General features: G+C 43.0%; 1 protein-coding gene across 1 annotated transcript in view; it reads left to right on the forward strand.

Annotated features, from left to right (window-relative positions):
* LOC147463263 (uncharacterized) overlaps window positions 1-22,768 on the forward strand; it is a 55,284-nt gene extending 32,516 nt beyond the window's left edge. The window contains exons 2-5 of the mRNA XM_086487840.1: window positions 20,737-20,861; window positions 20,934-21,061; window positions 21,163-21,852; window positions 22,095-22,768. Coding sequence (XP_086343966.1) covers window positions 20,737-20,861; window positions 20,934-21,061; window positions 21,163-21,852; window positions 22,095-22,325 — 1,174 coding nt within the window. The 3' untranslated portion in view covers window positions 22,326-22,768. The remainder of the gene's footprint in view (window positions 1-20,736; window positions 20,862-20,933; window positions 21,062-21,162; window positions 21,853-22,094) is intronic.
* Window positions 22,769-24,224: the final 1,456 nt, after the last annotated feature.

A 24,224-nucleotide genomic window follows, 5' to 3' on the forward strand; every position in this document is an offset into this window, starting at 1 on the left:
TGTGTAATGGCAATATCCCATCCGGGTGCCAGTCGAACTACCTCCGCCTGTGGCGTCAGTCTGTCGGGCATTATTCCAAATCGAGCTGCCAATTCCAAGTGAAAAGAAGTTGGCCTTGGCTCCTTCAAAAGAGCTTCTTGATCCTTCACTTTGCCCCAAAAAGCGGTAAAGTTTGTACTTTCATTCATTTGATTCGGTGCAAGTCCCACGCCATGTGGTACCAGTTCTGCTTTTCTATCTGCCTTTTCTGCCACGTTCCTCAACCGCTCTCGAACTCTCAGGCCTGTCTTCGTTCTTATCATTCTGTTCTTTCTGTGCCTTGTTAGGGCACTTCGCGGAGATATGTCCATGTTCCCCGCATCCAAAGCACTTCCCCTCTCTGATGAAGTGAGCTCTCTCCTCAGGAGTAAGCTTGGGTCGTGCATCATTTTTCTCTGGGTTGTTCTTTTTCTTTCTACTTTCATTCCCAGAAGTCTGTTCGGCTCGTTGTGTCATGGGCTCATCTGTGGGGTAGGTCAGACTGCCAAAGTGAATGGCAAAGCCCCGCTTCGCATGACTCGTCAACTCCTGAATAGAAGCTGACTTCTGTTCCAAGCAGTGATCTCGGATCTCTGTAGGTAGACCCAAGGTAAACCGCTCAATCTGTTCTCTGAACGAGATCTTCTTGAATGAAGAGGCGGGTAGAAAAGAGCTCCAGAATCTTTCACAATAAGAATTCACTGTATCGCTCTTGGTCATCCGGAGATGGTTCGAAGCAGCTCGTATATCTCGCTCAAACTCTTGAGTCAACCAAGAAGAAATAAAAAGCCTCTTGAATTTCAGCCATGTAACTGGCACAGTCTTGCTCAATAGAAGCGTGGACCACCAAGTGGAGCATTCCCCTTAAAATAAGAGGCAGCTCTCCGAATCTTGGAGTGCTCTGAATAGCGTCCTCCCGCGAAAGCGATGTCAAACTGTTGTATAAAAGACAAAGCCTTCGAAGCATCCGAGTATCTTGAAAAGTATCAAACTTGGTCGAGTGGCCACCTTCCTTAAACTCTCGGACTTTCTTGCTTTTATCTTCAAGAAAGTCATACTGGTTGGCTTTGTTGAAATTCTTCTTGTTCACATAAAAGTTTCCGTCATCGGAATCTGAGCTGTTTGTAGACCAGTCCGCAATAAAACTGTCAGTCTCACTGGGCGAGACTTAGACTTCCTTGCCTTTTTCTTGCCCTTTCCGAAGCGTTCCTTCTTGCTTAGCTTTTCACCTTTTCTGTCTTCTTGGCTCGAATCTAAAGAGCTAGAAGAATTGTCGGAAGAAGAAGAAGAAGAAGAACTGGGTACTCCTTCAAATCGAACACGCTTCTTCTGTTTCTTTGCCTTGTCAAATGTCGACCGACAACCCAAATACCCCGGGAAGTCAGTGCCTTTCTTCTGCTTTTTGCCGTGCTTTTTGTCCTTCTTTTGCACGTCGAAAAGCTGAGCAATCCGTGCATCAACCACGTTCTCTAGTTCCTTCTCCGTATATTTCTTGGAGGCAGAAGATTTTTTGAGAGCGGGTTTCGGGAGTGGTGTTGTGGTTCTCTGCCACTCAGTCTGTACCTCTTCCAAAGAGGTCTGGTTCATATATTTTGCCATCTTCGGGTCCTTGGCAAAATTGAGCATCATCTTTGTTGCATCGCCGATCAACTGGCGACGCTCTATCTCTTGCCGCTCCGCCTAAGTAGGCCAAGGCGGGCCATACTCTCTGCCTGAATCTTCGTTGTGATCCCAGCCCGCATCTCCAGATGTAGAGGGAGTCAATTGATCATTGCTTTAAGCCATAGGTGCCGCGGAAAAAAAAAAATCGGGGATCGGATTTCCCGTAGAAGAGAAATCGGCCGTGCTTTGATACCACTGTAACAGACTTGGACACTCCAAGTCAAGAATCAACCGCGACAGCACCAAATAACCACTTCAAAACAATTCACAAATCACAATAGATTTGCACTGGCCCGGCGGAGTTCCGTGCCTAGAGATATTGGCCCCAAAGACTGGCGCCCCTTTCTGTATTTCTTTTTGTATTAATCAATCATCAAAGTACAAGAGAGCGGTTAGGGTTTCACTCTCAGACTCTGCGTCCAGATGCTCTGAGAAGTGAGGCCCTCACCACTAATTTAAAGGTTACAAGGGATGCCCAAAAGCAGAGCCCCAAAAGCTTGAAAGCAAAAGCAGATTCTCTCTCTCTCTCTCAATGAGAGTCAGTAAAAAGCAAGTTCTCTTTTTCTCTTTCTTTCTCCCAAATCAAAGCGAAAAGCTGAGATTTGCGTCGCTCAAAATTTCCCCAAAAAAAAATTAAAAAAAAAATAATCCACCTCCGCGATTTTCGGAAATTAGGGTTTCTGGCAAAAATTAGGGTTTGTAGGAATTTTAGGGTTTCTGGCAGAAATTAGGGTTTCTGCTGTCTGCCACGTTATTACTTTGTGACAAAGGACCTGAAAAGGAAAGCCACTGCAGAGGAAGCTGGCAGTTCAAAGAAACCAAGAATTACACTAACCAAAAGCAGTGAATTCTTGAAGCAAATCGAAAGCCAGGTTAAGGCAGTGAGCACTGAGACAACTGCACCTGATCATTCAGTTGTCAAACTTACAGTTGCTACTGGCTCTAGGAAAGATCAGGTAAAGCCAGTCACTGAGGCGAAGGTACCAGACTAGTCAAGAGACAAAGGCAAGAATCAACTGGATAAGGGGAAAGGTCCAGCGTCCTCAACTGTGTCTGAAATAGTTCCTGCCATTTCTGGAAACCCTCTGCAACTGGTTAAAAAGGATAAGTTGCAGCAAATGCAAACTCAGAAATTGAGAGGGCATCTCTTACTCACCAAAACTGATTATGCATCTCTACCTTATGTGGCTCCTGTGGCAATATATGAACCTGTTGATTCTGATCCAACCACGGTCAAAGACAGATGTTTAGTACTAATACAGTCTTCTTGGAATACCATTGTCAGCTGTATGGGACAATTGGTGGAGGCTGCTGGATCAGAAGATGAGATCAAGAAGCTTAAGGCTGATTTGGCAGAAGCACAGCATCAGATTGCAACACTCCAGAAAGCCCAGGAAGTGCAGAACATACAACACAGGGTATTGGAAGCTCAATCAGAAAGGGTTCAGAAGTTGTTGAACAAAAAGCTAGCCAAGGCTGAGTCTGAAATTATGATCATGAAAAGTCAAAGGAATGAGGCACTGAGAGCTGCAGAGCGAGCTGAGGCAGGGCTCAGAATGAAGCGGACAGAATTCAGGAAGCTGCTAATGCACCATACCACTCTGAAGCGTTCGCTGACTGACAGATACATCTACAATAGCTTGTCTGAAATTTTAAACCCCGCAGGCAATGCTGTTTTTGACCTAGAAAATTTAAAGTCCTTAATGGAAAGTCTGCAGAGTGATTTGCAAGACAAGGTGGGTGAGTTCAATAATGCTCTGATGAACCAAGCCATAATGGATTATATTGAGCAACAGACTTCCCCGGATGAGGAAGAAGAAGATGAAGAAGATGAACCCGATCAGGAGGAGGATGATGAAGAGACTGGGCATACAAAGGATGATGATGATGCCCCACCACCATCTCCACCCCCAGGACCTAGTACTGGTGAGACAGGGCTAGATGAAGGAGGCCAGTCAAAGCCAGACCAACCAGACCAGACTGAGGGACAGCAGGAAGGACAAGAAACAGAACACCAGTCGGGTCATTAGCAGACTGAAGAACAGCAGCCCAGTAACATTGGGAATCAGCCCACGGATCAGTCCCATCACAGCAGAGAGGCTAAAGGGAAAAGGAAGGTTCAGGAGGGAAAAGGAAGGTTCAGGATGAAGGACCAGTGAATGATCATCAGCATTCACTGCAGCTCATTACCTTGAATAAGCAGCTGAGACATCAACATGCCTCCATCACCAGACAGTATCTGGAGGATGATGCTCTCTGGACTGATTTAGAAAGATTCCAAAGATTATATGTGGGAGCCAGGGAAATGGTAGAACATTGGAAATCTGCTGCTTTCCATGATAAAGAAGCTTGTAGACTACCTGCGCATCCCAGTACAGTTCAGCTGTTGGAACGAGTTCCAGAATGGATACTCAATGCTGATGAGAAAGTGGTAAACCCGCACTGGCAAAGACAGTCTACTGCAGATTGTTAGTCTTTAGCTCTCTGGGTAACAAACCAACTTACCGCTGCATGAAGGACGTTAGGGTCCAACTTAAGGATGTTCTGGTACAACTGCAAAACTGCCAGAGGTGTTTTGGACCAGAAAGTGAAAGCCATCTTGGAAGACCAGACAACCACTAGCAGAGGACCTCAAACACGAATGTCAGTTGGAGCACGGGCAACTGCTCTCCGAACTCTATTCCAGCTAGTAAGAATTACTAGGAAGATGATGCAACAAGAGAACCAGGCAGTCCTGAATTTTCTGGAATTTGTGTTTGATTCTCCAGTTCTCTTGTATGCTGTTTCAGCAAGAGAAACTAAGTTGCCAAGATTTTTTCCAACGTTGTATCCTCAACATCAAGAACCAGTTGATTGACTCACATATAGCACCATCAGCAATGACAAATACATATCCACTGGTGGATTCCTGGTATCCATGTCACCTACCATGTCTGCATCACAATATCCCTGTAACTTTAAGTCACATTTTCCATAACAAATACACTTGTACCTTTCAAATATCTCAGAATGCATTTGACAACTTTCCATTGCGCTTAGCTAGGATTCGACATGTATCGACTAACAACTCCCACTGCATAAGCAATGTCGGGACGAGTGGCAACCATAACATACATAAGAGAACCACAAGCTGATTCATAAGGGATTCCCTTCATTGCTTTCAATGCCAGCTCATCCTTTGGGCAATCTGCCTTGCTAAGCTGAGTGTATGGAGGTAAAGGTACTCCCAAGATGCTTAGCATCAGCCATATTAAACCCATCAAGTACTTTTGCAATGTACCTTTCTTGAGATAAAACCAGCAATTTCAGCTTTCTATCTCTTTTAATACGCATGCCCAAAATATGCTCTGCATCACCCAAATCCTTCATAGCAAATGCTGAATTTAGCTTACGTTTCAGAGCATCAAGACTAGTCTTATGTTTCTCGGCAAGCAGCATGTCATCAACATAGAAAACAAGCATGATGGGACTACCATCTTATCCCTTTTGGTATACAAACAATGATTTGTATGGCTGCGTTTAAAGCCTTGAGACATCATAAAAGTGTTAAACTTCTTATACCGCTGTCGTGATGATTGTCTCAAACCATACAGAGCCCTTTTCAGTTTGCATACAAGTTCCTCGCGTGTAGGAACCACAAAACCTTCAGGTTGTTTCATGTATATATCCTCTTCAATGTCACCATGCAAAAACGCTGTCTTTACATCCATTTGATTCAATTCCAAATCAAGCACCGCAACGAGAGCAAAAAGGACACGTAAAGCTGTAAGCTTTACAAAAGGAGAAAAGATTTCTTGAAAATCAATTCCTTTTTTCTGTGCATATCCTTTTGCAACCAACCTTGCCTTGTACTTTGGTTTTTCATTCACAATCTTAATCTTGTATACCCATTTGTTAGGAAGAGCCTTTCTCCCTTTAGGCAATGGCACAAGATCCCAAGTATCATTTGCATACAAGGATTTCATTTCCTCTTGCATTGCAAGCTCCCACTTACTTCTTCACTCACACGACTTAGCCTCTTGATAAGTAAGAGGTTCACCCTCATCTGTCAACATTACATGATGCAAAGAGGGATTAAATCTCTGTTGTTGCCTTCTCAAACGAGTTGACCTGCATACCCAATGATCTACATTCTCAGGCAACGGTTCCACATCATAAGACAACTCATTTTCAGCTCTTTCATGCTGTTGAAAATCATTTTCAGCCAATTCAGGTGGCTGTCCATCCTCATTAGGAGCATCAAAATCATGTTCTACCTCTTCTGGCTCAAGGTTAACCGGCTGATTATCAATTTCAGCTTGCGGTAATGCATCATGAAGCTCTTTCTCAACATCAATGGGTGGCATAGAAGGTTGAAATCTGACAGTTTTCTTGTCAGCATCAGATTTTGTAGCATTCTTAAGCAATTTTGCCTTATTGAATACATCTCGGCTGCATATTACCTTTCTAAACTGTGGTAACCACACTCTATAGTCCATTTCACCTTCTTCCCCATAACCTAGAAGACTCCTTTAATGGACTTCATATCAAGCTTTGTTCTCAAGTCATTGCGTACATGAACAAAAGCTTCGCAGCCAAATACTCTCAAATGATCATAAGAGGTAGCTTTGCTAGACCAAACCTCCTCTGGAATGTTATTTTTCAGCGTACTTATTAGGAGAGCGATTACAAATATGAACTGCAGTTTTCAATGCCTCCCCCCAAAACTCTTAGGAAAGATTAGCGGTGGACAACATGCAACGCACTCTCTCGCATAAAGTACGATTATACCTCTCAGCCACACCATTAGAAGATGGATTATAAGGGGCTGTCAACTCCCTTTTAATCCCATTTTCATCACAAAAACGTTGAAATTCAGCAGACACATACTCTCCTCCATTATCAGATCTGAGACATTTAAGCTTAGTACTCTTTTGCGTAGTGACAAAAGCATGAAACTTCTTAAAAGCATTAAAAGTCTCACTTTTACTTTTCAACAAATGCACCCATCCTTTCCTAGTACAGTCATCAATGAATGTAACAAAATACAATGCACCACCAAAAGACTTAACAGGCATAGTGCATACATCGGAGTGAATAAGATCAAGAGGATTAGCTTTGCGAGAGACACCAGAGTGATAAGAAGATTTCTTTTGCTTTCCATAAAGTCAATCATTAGAAAAATCCAAGTTTTTGCCTTTTACATCAGCCCTCTTTAAAGAGGAAGCACATCAATACCCTTTTGGCTCATATGGCCAAGTCTCTTATGCCACAATTCCGTGTGTGAAGCAACTTCAACAACAACATGAAACTTGCGAGGCAAAGCTTTGCATCGAAGATAGTACAAAGTACCTCTTTTAGACCCTTTTGCAGCAAGCATAGAGCCATTAAGCAACTTCCATGAACCCCCAGCAAAGATGGTAGTATAACCACGTGCATCTAACTGGCCAACAGATAGCAAACTTTTCTTAATACCTGGTACAAACCTGACATCATTCAACACAAGCTCTTGACCATTGTTAAGAGCCAAACGCATAGTACCCATTCCCTCAATATTGCAAGCAAAATTATCACCAAGGTACACCTCGCCATAATTGCTTGCAGCATATGTAGCAAAACACTCCAAAGATGGAGTCATATGGAATGAAGCACCAGAATCCACTATCCATGACTGGGATAGACCATCATTAGCACTAAGCAATGCATCAATGATATCTTTCTTTGAGATAAGCATGTCTTCTGCATTAGCTATCACCAAATCTAAGGGGCATGAAGCCGCAACCAAGATTTCCTCAACGTTTGACAACTCCTCAATGACCACACTAGAGGATACATTTGCATTCTCAGCATCCCTGGAGGAATCACCTAGTGATTTTTCCCCTTTCTTCTCATCTTTCTTCTTCTTTTCTTGCGTTTCCTTCTTCTTTTTCTGCTCTTTCTTGAAATACCTGCAATCGGGTTTCTTGTGACCCTTTCTGCCACATTGATATCTTATCCTTTGTCTTGCTCTTACTTCTATTTTGAGTCATGTTGCCCGCATCACGCTTTTGATTTCTACCTCTTGAATTGTAGGCAGAACTGCCACCTTCCCCACTAGACTTGCGTCTAATCTCTTCATTGAGAATAGACCCTCTCACACCGTCATACGTGAGGGTGGGACTGTTGTTCAAGGAGACAACCAAGGTTTCCCAAGTATCTGGCAATGTCATAAGCAAGAAAATAGCTTTTAGCTTATCATTGAATTGCTGAAGCCCACTGTCCTGCAGCTGACTCAACACACCTCTAAAAGCACTCAAATGCTCAAAAGCTGACTTTGAGTCATCAAGCTACATATTCACCAACTTTCGCATCAAATGCACGTGGTTCATAGGCGTAGTGTTCTCATAATTGGACTTTAACTTTTGCCATATTGCATAAGCAGAGTCCAAACGCTTTGATATCCGTCAAAATGTCATTATTGATAGCCATTTTGATGTAGGCCTTCTTATTTAACCTGGCCCAGTCTTCGTCAGACAAACCTTGTGGCTTATTCTGTTTCAATGCATCTTTATAATCCTTTAAGAAAAGGATACCTTGCATGCGTTCTTGCCAAAGATCGAAGCTTTGACAATCGAAACGTTTGATTTCCATCAAACTTTTAGAGTCAGATGCGGAAGAGGAAGAAGCCATCTTAATTCAACTACAAGGGTCTATACAAGGGAGATGCAATAGGCTGAAAATTTCACCAAATAGCAACCACAAGACTTTGCATACAAAGAGCCACAGTTTCTTTACATGAAACAGTCCAAATCTGAAATTTCAGTTGAAATGTGCAGTTTCACGCACTTGTACTCAGCTTTTCACTCAATTTGTCGCGACAAACATCAATACATGTGATCCCACAACTTTGGTACACCTGCGTATTGCTGTTTTGACCTGTAACACGCTGTAAATCACCTGTTTTGACCTAAAAACAATCTGTTTTGGGTTGTTTTGGTGACCTTTTCGACTCCGGAAGCAAGGGTCTTCGCGATGGAAGCGAAGTTGATCGCGGGAGAGCAATATTAACTCGCTGTCCAACAAACTGCCCAGGGCTGTTTTGAAACCCTAGGGCTTTGATACCGATCGAAAGCACGAAGCAATAGGTACCGGTAGGTGCGCGTCGCGATGTAGTGTAGGATTGGGACAAGAAGCAGGAGGCACAGAGCAGCAGAGAGCTAGTGCTAGAGATTGAAGAAGGAAGAGAGAAGGCACGCTCGTTTTTGGGGAAACCCACAATAGTGGTTTTTGTCGCCATCCCACTTTTCTTATAAGTGACTTTAAAAAATGTGTCTAGGTTCAATGTGAACCTGGACAAAGTATAAAAAATGTACAATAAGAGGTCATTTAGGGCCTTTAACCCAACAGGGCCAATGCCACTCCGTGTCGCGTGTTCTCTCTCTCTCTCTCTCTCTCTCTCAGTTATGCGGGAGGAGTATTAAGAAGTCTGAGCAGTGGTTACTCTCAGCACCTTCAAACGATGCAGGCTGCGGTCTGGGGGGCGTTTGATTTTGTAAAAGGCCTCTATATCTCCCGGCTTGGACCTTTTTAGGTTATGCGGGAGAAGTGATGAGGGAGTCGTTGAATATCTCCCGGCCCGGATCTTGTTAGGTTATGTGGGAGGAGTGTTCAACGCATAGTCACAAGGGACGCATTCCGGGACGGGGGACGGGACTCAAATGGATTTTTAGTGTAAAAAAGAGGGCGGGACGGCAAGTGGGGCCGAAAAAGTGGGGACGGGAAGCCCGAAAAAGGGCGTCCCCTGTTACTATGGTTCAACGGTGACTTTATGTTTTTATGTCTTGTAACATGCATATGTGTTGCATTGTGATGTGCCAACCAGTGAATATTCCTAATTGGATGAGATTGCATGGGTATGTAATTTTAGTGCATCAAGACACCCATGGAAGATCAGTGCGGTTTGGGTGTGATGGCTAATTTTACTACGCCGGAATATCAAGAGTTCCGATATGGGCGAAAGGAGAAGCCAACTCCTTGATCAAAAGAGCCGACAAGAGAAGCTAACTCCTTGATTAAAAGAGCCAAAAGGAGAAGCTAACTCCTTAACAAAAAGAGCAAATTGATTGTCCCTCGGAACGTCCCTCAGAATGACCCTCGGAAGTTTTTGAGCTAACTTGAGTTGTTTTGCAGATATGCTGAAATCGCGGACGATTACTCTCTTTCAAGAAGGGGAAATGTCACAACCTGCTGACGTGTCAAAGCCGTGAAGAATGGGGCCAACTTACAGATGTCTGCCGAGGGGTCTAAACCCTAAGAAGAACAAGTAACAGCAGAAGAAGTCCTACCAACTTATGGGGACCCCGTCCGATGGGGCCCCAAGGACATAAAGGATTCAAATAAAGATGGACTCTCTCACACACACACACAAAAGATTTGCGCAAATTGATGACGTGGCAGATTTTCGGAAATTCCGCTGACTGCTAACATGGCAGAAATGTACGGATTTCTGCTTTTCACGCTGGCGGTGCTGACGTGGCAAGACTGTACGGATTTCCGTGATTTACGCTAACAACTTTTTGGCATTGCTTTTGGACTAGAAGCTTTTGAGTTTGAAGGCTTTTCATGTAAACTGCTTTTTCATAGGCCAGGGGCCTTTAAATATGTGCTAAGGGCTCATTCTCTGGCATGCTTCCTGGAGAAGATGCAGAGTCTGGAGTACTGGCTTGTACTGAGTTGATGCAATATAAAGAAACATCAAAAGGGGCGCCAAGGTTTGGGGCCAATACTCTTTGGGGTGGAATTTCGCCACTCCGTGTCGCGTGTCGTCTCTCTCTCTCTCTCTCTCTCTCTCTCAGTTCAATTGTTATTGAAGTGCTAAAAGTTTGTTCACTCTGTTCTTTTCTATTGGCACGTGGTGCCCGCCTTGTGACAGCCAATCAATACGACTTTCTCGAAGATAAGAGCAAGAAGACCAAAGGATTCAAGGAGGGCCGACAAGCATTTGATACCTTTTCAGGTTTTTGAGATGCGCACAAGGCCCTCGCTTTTATTCAACAATTTGACATAGCTTTTTCTGGAGGGCGGTATTCAGAGCACTCCAAGATTAGAAGGGCAACATCCTACTTGAAAGGAAATGCACGAACATGGTGGTCCATTCTTCCCTTACGAAAAGAAGCACTGACAAACTGAGCAAGGTTCAAGAGACTTTTTATTTCGCTGTGGCTTACTCAAGAGTACGAATGTAACATGATTACCGCCTGGAATCATCTTCAGATGGCCAAGGCGGATTCTCTGGATACTTATTGCAAGAGATCTTGGGATGTTTTTCTCCCTGCCTCATTTTAAAAAAAGATCTCCTTTAAGCAACAAATTGAGAGATTCTGCTTTCGACTTCCCAAAGAGATACGAGATTAATGCTTATTACAGAAATCTGAATCCATACAGTAACTGATGGGACATGCTAAGCAAGGGTTTGCTATGGATTCATGTAACTTGACGTACCCAACAGATCAACTCTTGACAAATGATGACAGAAGCAAAAGAAAGAAAGGTACGCTTCTCCTATTGATAGAGGAACAGAAAGACGAATACCTCAAAACGGGGAAGTGCTTTGACTGTGGGGAACAAGGACATGTATGTGCGCGGTGCCCCAAAAAGGCACAAGAATGAGAACGACTGACAGATTGAAAATAGAACAGTGTGAGGAAATATTCGCTCCAGAACGGATAGGAAACTAAAAGGACTAATGATGTGCTGACAATATTCTATTTTATGACTTTATGAATGAAATTAATGTGTTTGGAAGATCTTGTTAATTGTGCATAGATAATAGGTGAAATCGAGAACAAGATCATGACGAATTTGCATATGAATGCAATTGGAAGCAATGACCGCTCAAGAAATAACCCGATCACGATTCAAGACAAGAATCATGAATTTTGAATGACGATGATGACTGGATACTGTGGTGAGCGCATCAAGAGTTCCAGAGAGATGAGATGGCCACACAGGGATCTAAGTGTATCAAGACTTTTGAACGGATGAGATGACTAGATTGAATGATTGAAACAGCGTGTTCAGTATGAACTAAGTGTGTGTATGAAAGACTTTGAAACTGGAATTCCCAAAAATGAACCTGATTTTTGTGCTCACTCGTGTGCTTGTGTTTGAGTGCAGGATTGAAAGACGGAATGACTGCAACATTTCGGTCTTGAGAATCTATGGACATGATCGCAATAAGAATTTGTTAATCCGACATCAGTGAGGTCCAATGTGGATCTAGATGTGATTATTAAACACGTTGCCAGGAATCATGGTCCTAGGTCTGAATGGATTTTATGTGATATGATTTGAATGTGATGTGAATGTTCAGTGATTGTCGTCTTTGTGCAAGTGCTTGATTTGTGTCATCTAGTGCGTCGGTACTTAGAGTCAGTGTCTACTGAACTGGTTTATTGCTTATGTCTGATTTTGCATCGAGGGCGATTACAATTCTTACAAGAGGGGGGTATGTCACAAACTAATGACGTGTCATTACAGATAGCAGAGCAGTATGGAACCCTCGGAAATTGTACTGACACGTTGATGTGGAAGCATTACGGATTTCCGCGTTTTGTGTTGGTTGGTACTGATGTGGCAAGCTGTACGGATTTCCGCGATCCACGTTGGCAGCTTTTTGGGACCTAAAGCAGTTTGCAGCTTTTCATGTAATTGCTTTTGAGTTTGAAGGCCAAGGGCTTATAAATATGAACCTAGGGCCACTTATTCTCTCAGTTTGCTGATGAGCAACAGAGAGGGCCGTTGGTCATTGTAGATAGCAGAGCAGTATGGAACCCTCAGAAATTGTACTGACACGTTGACATGGAAGCATTACGGATTTCCGCGTTTTGCGTTGGTTGGTACTGATGTGGCAAGCTGTACGGATTTCCGCGATCCACGTTGGCAGCTTTTTGGGACTTGAAGCAGTTTGCAGCTTTTCATGTAATTGCTTTTGAGTTTGAAGACCAAGGGCTTATAAATATGAACCTAGGGTCACTTATTCTCTCAGTTTGCTGATGAGCAGCAGAGAGGGCCGTTGGTCATCGTAACTTTGCTCAAGTATTAATATAAATAAATACCGAAAGGGGTGCCAGATTTTGGGGCCAATACCTTTGGGCACGGAACTATGCCAGGCCGTGTCGACTCTATTTTAAGTCGTGATAAAGTTTGTGAAGTGTTTTCTCTCGTGTGTCGTGCTAGATTTCCGACTTGGGGTGCCCAAGTCTGTAACAGCCTCCTTGCTCGGTTCTCAAAGGTAGAGTATCTACAAAACACGAACACGGTAGCAAACATGGGTGAAACTCAAATACAAATTGTCACTTGTCTCCCGGCATAGAAAGCAACCTCTGATCGCAAACTTGTCGCGAACACTTGCTGGACCAGCATGATGGAACCACCTCAACTTCTTCCTCAAGCTAACGCTGGCAAAATCTGTTCTCAAATTGGGCGCCTAGCTTTGCTTTTATAGGTGCAAGAGGCCTACCAAACAGGGGAACTTTCTCTGGCACAAATAGAGGAAGTGGGGTGGCTTGTTGCCCACGCCAAAGAGAGAGAGAGAGAGAGAGAGAGAGAGAGAGAGAGAGAGAGGTCGACTGCTGCCATAAAAAGGTAGGAAGAGGAGGTGCCTTGGTTTTTGTCCTTTTTTAATAGATGGTTGCCCACTTATCAAGTGGGCGGCCAATCACTTTTGGAAAAGGTTTGAACCTGTTCAAAACTCAATAAAAACTTTTCAGCTGGAAACTATGCTTACACAAACACCCCAAGCATCCTTGGATGCAGTCTCATGCACACAGGCAATGCAAATATTGACTCCTTCACGGAAAAAAATATGCCTTCCTTGAAACACTCAAAAAGCAACCTGCTTTTCAGAAAGTATATGCATTTCTTCAAAGCTTCTCAAAACTCATCTTCATTCGTGTGCTTGCATCTTACACGTAACTCTTACTTAGTTCGGATTTCCTCCTCAGACCAATGGAATATTCCTTAACCGATGCTCTCGTCACCCATCTTGTGACGCATCGAGAATACCCATTACCTGGTCTCTCCCACCGAACTTAAGGAACAACTCCTTCACGATGCTTTATGTCACCCGCATTAGAGACGTCCATTCTTGATGGCTTTCTTAGTTCTTGTAGATCTACTTAACAATTCTCAAGTGCACAAATTTAAATATGCTAGTTTCATTAAAGAAATTACCCCAAAAATAAGAAAATAGTCAATTTAGCAACACTAACACTACTACCTCCTCCACGAGAAAATAGTTGAGATTGACAAAATACGATTTTTCCTTCGTGATTTGTAAGTGCAATGCTGTGGTTGTTGTTTCGTACTCCTCTGGTAACTTTGCAAGCACCGAGGCTGCTAACCGAGTACTAGTCAATGCACTTTCCATAGCCGAGAGTCGAGCTTGGTTCATCTTGCCTTCAATTGGGGACACCACGGGAACATCCCTTTGGCACAAAGGTCGCACAAAGGTCGCACTTGTGAACTGTCCTCAAGGCACCAAAGCTCTTAAAACTGTTGCTTGGCCCCTTCGCTAAAAATTGCCCAAGCAAAATTCCCCCTCCCACCGGAAGCGTCTCGAAACGCTATGGGAAAAGTGCCTCATCTTTTCTGGCATCGCAAATTGTGTCTCTAAATGCAGTTCATGCCTTCGCAAAAAATGGTCGCTTGGAAGGTTGGGATAGCACAACGTTTCAAAACGCTCATCGTCAAGTTGTTGCCTATTGCCAACTTCTAGCGCTTGAGCACCTTTGCAATGGGCGTCTTAGAATGCACCGCACTGTAGCTCCTCAAGACCAGCTGCTATCATTAGCGTTTCAAAATGTTGGTGAGAGTAGAGTCCTTTAGCGTTGGCATATCTTGACACACTCTTGTCCAATGCTTGACGTAGGGAGCACCTTTCAAAATGGGTAGAGAAGTTGCTCCAGCGGGCAAGGTGTTTCAAAACGCTGCTCAAAAGGCAGCTTTGGCATGTTTTTTTTCACAGCGTTTCAAAATGCAATAAAAATGGCTGCTTTCTCTTGCGTTTCAAACCAAGATCTTCGCCTTGTTGGGTCTAAAGGCCCTCTGGCCACCCTTGTACACTATTTTATTTTTTGGGTGTGAACCACCCCTAGGGTCACTTATGTGACCCTTATAGTGTGTACCCTCAAATTAATAAAACATAACATTTGTAAATTGTGCCAAAAGCACACAAATAACACTGCGTACGTTTTTCTCTCTCCCTCTCTCCTTCGTCATCTGCAGAACACACCAGTGCTACCTCTTCCTGCTGCTCACGCTCCCATCAAACTGGTATCACAGCACAGCTTTGTGCACGTCTCCGTGCCGGGAGGCAAGCAACAACAGCTTTCTGTCTCTTCGATTTCAGCCCTCCCTCTCTCTCTCTCTATGATTTTCAGTCGTGCGCTCTTTCTCTCTCCTCTCACTACAGCCGACAGCTTCTTGATGAAGCTTTGAGACTATGAGAGTCTCGTTTCGCAATACAGTAGGGATTACCAGGCAAAATCACTCACAGAAGAAAGGGGGATTTTACAGGTGGCTGAAATTTCAGCAATTTCACAACATTTTGATGCTTTTCAGGTGGAAATTGCACGTACAGGTTGAGGGAAATTGGGTTTTTGCTGAAATTGCTGAAATTTCAGAAATTAGACCGTCAAAATTTGGGGCTTTTGCTGAAATTTCACTACTTTGCAAACATTTGTGCATGTATTGCAATTTGTGGACAGTTTGAGCGTAGAATTTGAGGTTTATTCTTAAGTTTTTCAAGAAATTATAGAAAAACGCAGGTTTATACGCATCGGAAAGTTTATTTTGCACACACTTATGTATTTTACATACGGGATATTCGCTATTGAGTCGATGTATTGCTGAAAATAAATTTTGCAGCAGCTTTTAATCCATTTGCAGATTTGAGGTTGATGCATATGCACTTTGGTTATACTGTTGAAGTAGGAGTACTCATGTAAGGATTGTATATCCTATTTGTGTGCTGAAATTTCAGCTTTTACTACTGAAATTTGTTCTTCTTTACTGCTGTACACTTGTGGTAAAGTGCCGGTAACATTGTGTTACCATCTCTTGCTCTTTTACACAAAGTATTAAGGCCGTAAGAGGCTAAAATCTCAGTTTTCAGCTTGCTGCCATAAAAATACAGCAGTGAATTTTTGGGTCTTTTTGCAACAAAATGGCCTCTAATGCGTCTACGAGCAGTGAGTCAAAGTCCCTCCTTGAAATTAAGAGATTTGACGGCTCTGGCTTTGACCTGTGGAAAGATAGGATGCAGGGAATCCTATTCTTGAAAGATTGCGACAATGCACTTTTGGAAGTGAAACCTGTAGCTTTGTCAGATGATAATTGGGCTAGGCTCAACAAGAAAGAAATTGCTTACATCAAGATAGTTGTGTCTGATGATGTGCTCACGGACATTAAGCGTCTTGACAGTGCTTATACTATCTGGAAGAAATTGACAAATACATATGAGAACACAACTCCTGTGAATTAAGTGCATCTTATACGGAAGCTTGTAAACATGGAGTTGGATGAGTCTAAGCCTGCATCTGAACACTTGAGTGCTTTCACAGGTGTCTTGAGTCAATTGCAAGGCTTTGGTTTTCAACCTTTTGGTGATAAGCTCAAAGCTATCTTCTTATTGATGACTTTGCCTGACAGTTTGGAAGCTTTGGTTGTCTCTTTGAGCAACAATGCTGCTTTGACATTTGATGGTGTACGAGGTTCTATTCTCAATGAAGAGATTAGAAAAAAGACCAGCGATGAAAGCAGCGGGTCAGCGTATAATATAAGAGACAAGTCTGAAAAGAAGAATAATGCAAATAATAGAGGCAAGAACAAGAGTAAGATTAGGGTAAGTCCCAAGATGTTACATGCTATCAATGTGGACGCAAAGGGCATAAAAAGCCCAATTGCAGGTACTACAAGCAGGAACTTGAAAGAAAGAAACAGTAGGGCAAGAAGAAGGATTCTAGTGATGCTAAAAGTGATGATAATGACTTCTTCCAAAGAAGTTGTGAAGGCAAATGTTGCTTCGAATGTTGTCATTGAAGAAATTGTTGATACGGATGATGCACTTGTTGTTGGCCCAGGCCTTCATAATGATAGTGTGGCAATGGCCAGTGACAAAAGTAAAAGTAATGTACTTGACTCATTCAAGAAGTTTCATGCATTTGTGACCACACAAAAGGGCTTTAAGTTAAAAGTTATCAAGACGGATAATGGAGGAATGTATCACGTGAGTTTAACAGTTTTTGTGAGATGTATGGTATTAAGCTGGAATTGACAACCCCTTATAATCCATCATCTAATGGTGTGGCTGAAAGATATAATCGCACAATTTGTGAGAGAATGAGATGCATGTTGTCCACGGCTAATCTTTCTCAAGAGTTTTGGGGAGAGGCTCTTAAAACTGCAATTCATGTGCACAATCGCTATCGAATCGTGCGTTAGATAATGGCATCCTTGAAGAGGTTTGGTCTGGCAAACCGGTTTCATATGACCATTTACGAGTCTTTCGTTGCAATGCATTTGTGCATGTACCTGTTGATCAGAGAACCAAACTTGACATGAAATCTATCAAGGGCCTCTTCATGGGATATGGAGATGAGGGAGAGATGGGTTACTGAGTTTGGATACCTCAGTACAGGAAGATAATGCGCAGCCGAGATGTAGTTTTCAATGAGGTTAAATTGTTGAAAAATGCTACACATGTAGACATTGACAAAAAGAAGGTCAAGTTTCAATAAAATCAGCCAGCCATAAAGCCACCTTTGGCTGAAAATTTGACTCCTTTTGATGTTGAAAATGAGCAACAACCTATTGTGTAATTGCCAGAAGACAATGGACAACAAATAGATGCACAAAATGGGATTATACCACATGACCAGCATGCTGGAAATGAATTGCAGCAGCGAGGTAATGCTTAAAATCAGTCGCCAATTGATGGTGTGCACATTCTGGACGATGTAGACCCATTACCAGTTGATGCAGATCATTGGGTGAGAAGGTCTACACGTGCCAGAAGACAACCACAGAGGTTTCAACCATCTATGGACTGCATTTTGTTGACAGATGAAGGGAAGCCTCTTACATACAAAGAGACCCAATCTTGTGAAGACAAAAGTAAGTGGGAGCTTGCTATGAAATTTGAGATGCAGTCACTGTATGCAAACAATACATGGGAGCTTGTTCTTGATATATAATACAATACCTCCACACACGAAGCTTAGCAAGCATGATTGCCCAAAAAATGCTGCAGCGACCCATGCTATGAAAGGCATTCCTTATGCATCAGCTTGTGGGTCTTTGATGTATGCCATGGTTACTACACGATCGGATATTGCTTATGCAATGGGAGTTGTTAGCAAATTTATGTCTAACCCTGGCAAACCACATTGGGAGGCAGTGAAGAGCATTTTCAGGTACTTGAAAGGTACACAGGACACATGGATATGTTATGGAAAGAGTACATTGTTTGTGTGGGGATTCTGTGATTCGGACATGGTAGGTGATCTTGACACTCGAAAATCTTGGTGTTCAAGATTGCAAAAGATTGTTGCATTGAGCACTATAGAGGTTGAATATATTTCAGTCACAGAGGCTTCAAAAGAAGCCATTTGGCTTGGCCGTCTTGTGAGTACTTTTGGTCTTCCAGCTCATGCTCCAGTGCTTGGTTGTGATAGTCAGAGTGCTGTATGCCTAGCTAAGAATCCCATGTTCCATGCTTGTACCAAACACATTGATGTGCGGTATCCTTTTTTACGCTAGGTACTGAATGATGGCCTTGTCACACTGACAAAGATCAAAACACAGGATAGCCCTGCCGATGTTCTCACTAAGTGTCTTGCTAAGACACAACATCAGCATTGCTTACACTTAAAGGGAGTTACTTAAAGGTACTACATCGGGCCTTTAAGTGGGAGGTTGTTGGGTCTAAAGGCCCTCTGGCCACCCTTATACACTATTTTATTCTTTGGGTGTGAACCACCCCTAGGGTCACTTATGTGACCCTTATAGTGTGTACCCTCAAATTAATAAAACATAACATTTGTAAAGTGTGCCAACAACAGACGAATAACACTGCGTACGTTTTTCTCAATCCCTCTCTCCTTCGTCATCTGCAGAAAACACCATCGCAATCTCTTCCTGCTACTGCTCCCATCACGCCTTGCTCCTTGACTTGCTCTCGAGAGCTTCGACTTCTTCTATTCCTCTTCGCCATGTGCGGTTCTCCTAAAGCAAGTGTTAAGATACCATGTCAAAGTTGACGATGCGGAAGCATGAAGCTAGAGAGAGAATGCACGAGAGAGTGTTGAACCAATCAACTGGGCAATGAATTAATTGATTATACAATGGGGCTTGGGTGCAGTTATATACTGACCTGTGGGCCTTAAGTACCTCCCTCAACAAATTGACCTACCTAGAATTATGTCAAACAAGTAAAATAATATCTAAAGAAGATAATTTATTAGGATCTCATTAGGCCATTCACTTGAGATGCTTGAACTTTAACATTGGTTTCTCCCATAGCAAGCTTTGCCTCAATGCCTCTAGCGAACTGGTTGTACTCAAAGTCCATGAGCTTGAGGAATTTTATGAAATTTTTGGTGGCGCCGGGATCAAAGAAGATAAGTGCTTTGTGGCTACGGATCTTTCCATAAGCTTTACATAATACCTTAGAAGCATCGGATACGGAAATTGCATAAATGTCCCACTTTGGTATGGCTTTCATGGCGGGAGGTTGCTCGGAAGGTTTATCTCATTTATGGGGACAGATATAGGAAGTGTGTCCTGTGGAGAAACATTCCAAGCACCAGCCTTCTTGTTGAAGAGTATCTCGTTGGCGAGTAGTCAAGCAAGGTCATGCAGGCGGAGTCGAAGTGTCACGAGAGTCCCTAGAATTGAGTGTTGTGGTCGAGGATTCTTGTGTAGTTGTCAGTTGGTCCTCAGTTGTAAATTTCAGTCTTCCCTTCATTATTTTGTAACCAACCGCATCATGGTCCATAAGCTCTTGTATGAAAGAGACTTGCTTGGACAGACAATATTCTTGAAGCTGTGATGGTAGTCTTATGGTGTAGTGGTCCTTCAAGGTTATCAGTTTGAGAAAGAGACCGGGAGGAACCTTTGGTTGTAGTCGTCCATATTTTCAGTAGCCAGCATTTTCAAGTTACCCCATTTTGCAAGAAGCTGCACTTCAAGTAAGGAGGTCATGTGACTTCGCGCAAAAATATCCTTGAAAGCCTGCATCCCGAAGAAAGCTCATTTGAAATTTTTGTGCTTTCAAAAGCACACCACATTTAGAATTCATATCAACGAAAGCTCTGCAAAGCACATCATCTTTCTTCACCATTCCCCTACTAACAATTTCATCATGAAGTTGGCCCATGTCAATTTCTTGCACATGCCTTGAAGATACAACGATTGGTGTATTGCACGAGAGAAGCCTTTGCTTCGCATATCCTGCAACCAATGCATTCAAAGAGACCACATCCAGAATAGGAAGCTCATAAAAAACTCTGCGTTTTGACAGTAAACCAGATTTGCATACATGTCTACATAATCTATAAACATTTCCAATGGGCAACTACTACATTCCGTGCTTATATTACTGCTTTTTGTTTTCTTTAGCTCATTCAATTAATTCACACTGAAAGATTTTTTCTGATATGCTGAAAGCTTACAAATCTTTTTTTGGAAGAACGTGGGTGAGATCATATTTTTTGAAACATGTGGGAACCCAAGTTGTAATGCCCCTTTTTATGAATGAGGCTATATTGACTTTGGAAACTGTTTTAATGAAGCAAGCATGCAAATATAGGTAGAAAGTTTACATTCTTGTGATCGATTAGAAGGTTTAGGAAGTTTCAGGTCCTTCTCATCTGCTTCTTTCTGATTGGTAGCTTTTTTTGAGCTTCAGCTTTTTTGAGGTGCAGGATCAACTCTATACTAATGTAATTAAACAGACTAGCTTGTGGCAGTCATATGTTAGCATTATTCAAATTTAAGCGAATTTTACCTCGGTAATGAAGAGAGTCTCGCAAACAGGCCGAACTCTGGAGGTCAGGTTACTGAAGCTCGTATATCAGCAAGACGGCTGCATAAGGCTGATCGGGAGAAGCTGAGACGGGATAAATTGAACGAGCAGTTTACAGAGCTTGCAAATGCACTTGGTAAATTGCAGATTTCTGCCTGTGCATTCTGCTTTTTGGCGTCGCTTAGTGTGACGTTTTTACCTTTTCCAGATCCAGATAGACCCAAAAATGACAAGGCTACAATACTAGGGGAAAGTATTCAAGTGGTGAAGGAACTCCGTGAAGAGGTCAAAAGGTTGAAAACGGAGCACGCTTCTCTTGTTGACGAGTCAAGTGAAGTACGCTTACATGTTTGGTTTGGCTTTTTTTTACACTCATTTTATGTGAAAATTGAGTGCTTCTTTAGAGAAATCAACGACCCAAAGTGCTGTATTTGCAGCTCACGCAAGAGAAGAATGAGCTTCGAGAGGAGAAAGCCAGTTTGAAGAGTGAAACTGAGCGCCTACAAAACCAAGTGCAACATCGATCACGCTCGCCATCCCCTTGGATGGCTTTAGACCCTTCATTAATGATGGGTCCTACTGCAGCATATCCTTATCCAATTCCTGTTCCTCAGCCAGTCTCTCTTGCTCAATCTGAAACAATTCAGGTAGGTGGACCTCGTGCACCCCTGGTTGGTCCCACTCCCTTTATACCGATGCCACCTCCAGGTCCATTTCATATGCATCCTACCCTGCAACCTTATGCGGTGTTTGGCAATCGGTTAGGAGATGGGGGCAATCCTTTTTTACCTTTTTCAGGATTTCCACCGCCTGTATCTGCACAGTCACATATAGAAAGGCCATATGCGCAATACCCATCTTCTGTTCAGCAACATGTTCCAGGTTATGCCATTCAGATGTCCTCTAGTCAGGGCTCTCCGTCATCAGGCTCACCTTTGTACAGACCGTCTGTACCTGGAATTCCCATCATACCAGCGCAAAGTCGTGCTTCAAGTCCATTATCAAAGGACAGCAGTGATAATCCACCTACTTCTAAATGCAGCTCACCGCATGAAACAAGAGCAGAGACAGAGCGGGAGATTGGTGAAGACGTTGCGGCACATGACACAGAGTCTCCTGTTAAACTGGTGAGGTTTCTTCTTGGCACACTAGGGGGCTGCACATGTTTACATGCTGCAGAGACACGTCCATTTACCTGTGTGCTTGCTATTGAATTTTTGTTACATCCATATATACCACTTTCCTATTACACGTGCAAATGAATAGGACTTCTTCTTTGCCTTTGGCACAGTTGGCTAGCACAGTTCTATGTTAGGAGATCGAACCATTGGATGACGAGCAAAGGTGTTCATTTGCTTTTTTGACACAGGCCAAAACACCATCAGAGCCACCAGATGCTGAATTGAAGAATGTGGAGTTAGAATCCTCTGAAAGCAATGCTATCAATGCACCTTCACCAACATCCATGGGTAAGGAGAAGCTGGGGCTTTATTTGGAAAGAAGTACCTTATCCTCTTTGATCTCCAAGAGACAGGTTCAAGACCTGACTAATGATTCAGAAGCTGAGCATGATCCCACATTGAGGCCTCCTGCAGCATGACTCTACTGTATGGTGAGCACAGGTAGTTCTAGGTAAAAAGAAGCATGGGTTGGTGCAACTTCCATTGTGCCTTTTTTGTGTCAAGAGTAACATTTTTGCAGACAAGTTCTAATGTGGAATTTAAGTGTTTGTACATACTTCTGCACAAAATGTCTAAAAGCATTTGCTGCTGCAGTGGATTGGCTTCTTTTTTCAGACAGGGTAAAAGAGGTGCTAGCTTGGCAGCTGTTTATGTTTGCATATATGAGAAATAGGAAGAACAGTGATCTGTTGAGTTGCTTTGTCTCAGGGATTGGCTTGTGTCCCACTTGCTAGCATCCCTCCATGACCTCTAGCTGCCCTTATTTTATCCATGTAAAGATTAGAAAAGGGCAGCTACCTTCTGTTTTCTGCCTCAAACCTGTAAAATACCTTTTTTAGAGGACATTCTTTTTTGATGAGAACTGCATGTTACAAATATGGTTGGCATAAATAATGGTCGTAGATAAAGGCATTAAGAACACCACTTCATGATGTCTTAAGTATGTTGTTGTTAAGAATGAGGAGAAGCTCAAGAGTAGAAAACACAGTAGTTGTATTAGTTGTGTGGAGTGAAAAAAGTATGTCGAAGCTAAGAATGTGCTTATCAAAATAGAGCAACACAGCTAATGATCGGACAAAAGGAAGAGCGTTTTCTTACGGTTTGTGGTTTCAGATTGCCCACCTCAAAAACTACACCTACATGGAAATGTGTTCATTTCCTTGCTATTCGTGTTTTGTCGATGCTCACCCAATAGACTAAGATGACGTAGGCCTTGGCGGAGCAACGAGTATTTTCTTTCCTTTCTAGTGTGATGGCCAATAGACAGTTCTCTCTCTCTCTCTCTCTCTCTCTCTCTCTCTCTCTCTCTCTCTCTCTCTCTCTCTCTCTCTCTCTCTCAGCGGCTGAATTCTTATACTTAGAGCCTTTGCTAGAATTTAGTAGGCTGAGTTGAGAATGGTGATGGTTCACCACTCCAGAATCTCGTCCAAAGTGCCCCTCTCCTTGGGGATAAGATAGATCAAACCCTCCCTCATGCTATGCGTGCAAAATGTGGTATGCACTATATAGGTCTCGACCAAGAGCCTCCCAATACTCCAAGAAGAAGCTGGAACGAGACTGTGACAACCACTAACCTTAGTTGTTGGTTTCTTTCCCTTGATATTTATTTAAGTTTTGGGACCCTCTTTTTGAAGTCACAAATGGCTGGACATTGTATGGCTAGTGTGAAACAATTGAGGACCGAGAGTTTCACCTGTGGTAGTGAAGGTTAGGTCGCCACGAGTTTGTCAGGCCGATTGGCACTGAAATCCGAGTAGTAAAAGGGTGGCTAGGCTGAGTTCAAAGTCATTTAGGCCCCACGCGACACTTTATAAGTTGGTGGGTGCTAGGAAATTAACTCAAAAGGGCATAAGGGACACATGGTGGCTCCAGAGTGATCTGCAAGACACTAGCTGGGTGGCAGCGCTAGAAATCGATTTAAACTGATTTTGGGTTGCCTTCTTCTTCAGTAAGTGCCTACAGTGTGTGTGTGAGTAGTGGGTGTAGGTTTACAGCTTTAATGGAAAGCTTGCCTTCTCCTCTGTTCTACGTAGCACGATGATTCCGCCCTCGCACATCACTCTCCCCTTTGGATTACAGAAATGTGATGCCCAGCTTAAGGGCTACTCATCTGTATGTACAGTTGTGTGGGTTTATGTGCAATTGCCAAGGCAAGAGCCTCTTGCACAAGTACCGAATTAGCCAATTGCTAATCCCCTACAGGTACAAGTTGATTCAGAGAGATTTCTCGCGAGAAATCTCGTCCAAACTAGAGGGCAAGTAGCCCTACAGGTGCGGGAACTCGAGGGCTTGCTACGCATGCAATCAGCATGCAAAGA

The sequence above is a fragment of the Adiantum capillus-veneris genome, chromosome 2 (genome assembly GCF_014529385.1).
Source record: "Adiantum capillus-veneris isolate H3 chromosome 2, ASM1452938v2, whole genome shotgun sequence".
Lineage (NCBI taxonomy): Eukaryota > Viridiplantae > Streptophyta > Polypodiopsida > Polypodiales > Pteridaceae > Adiantum > Adiantum capillus-veneris.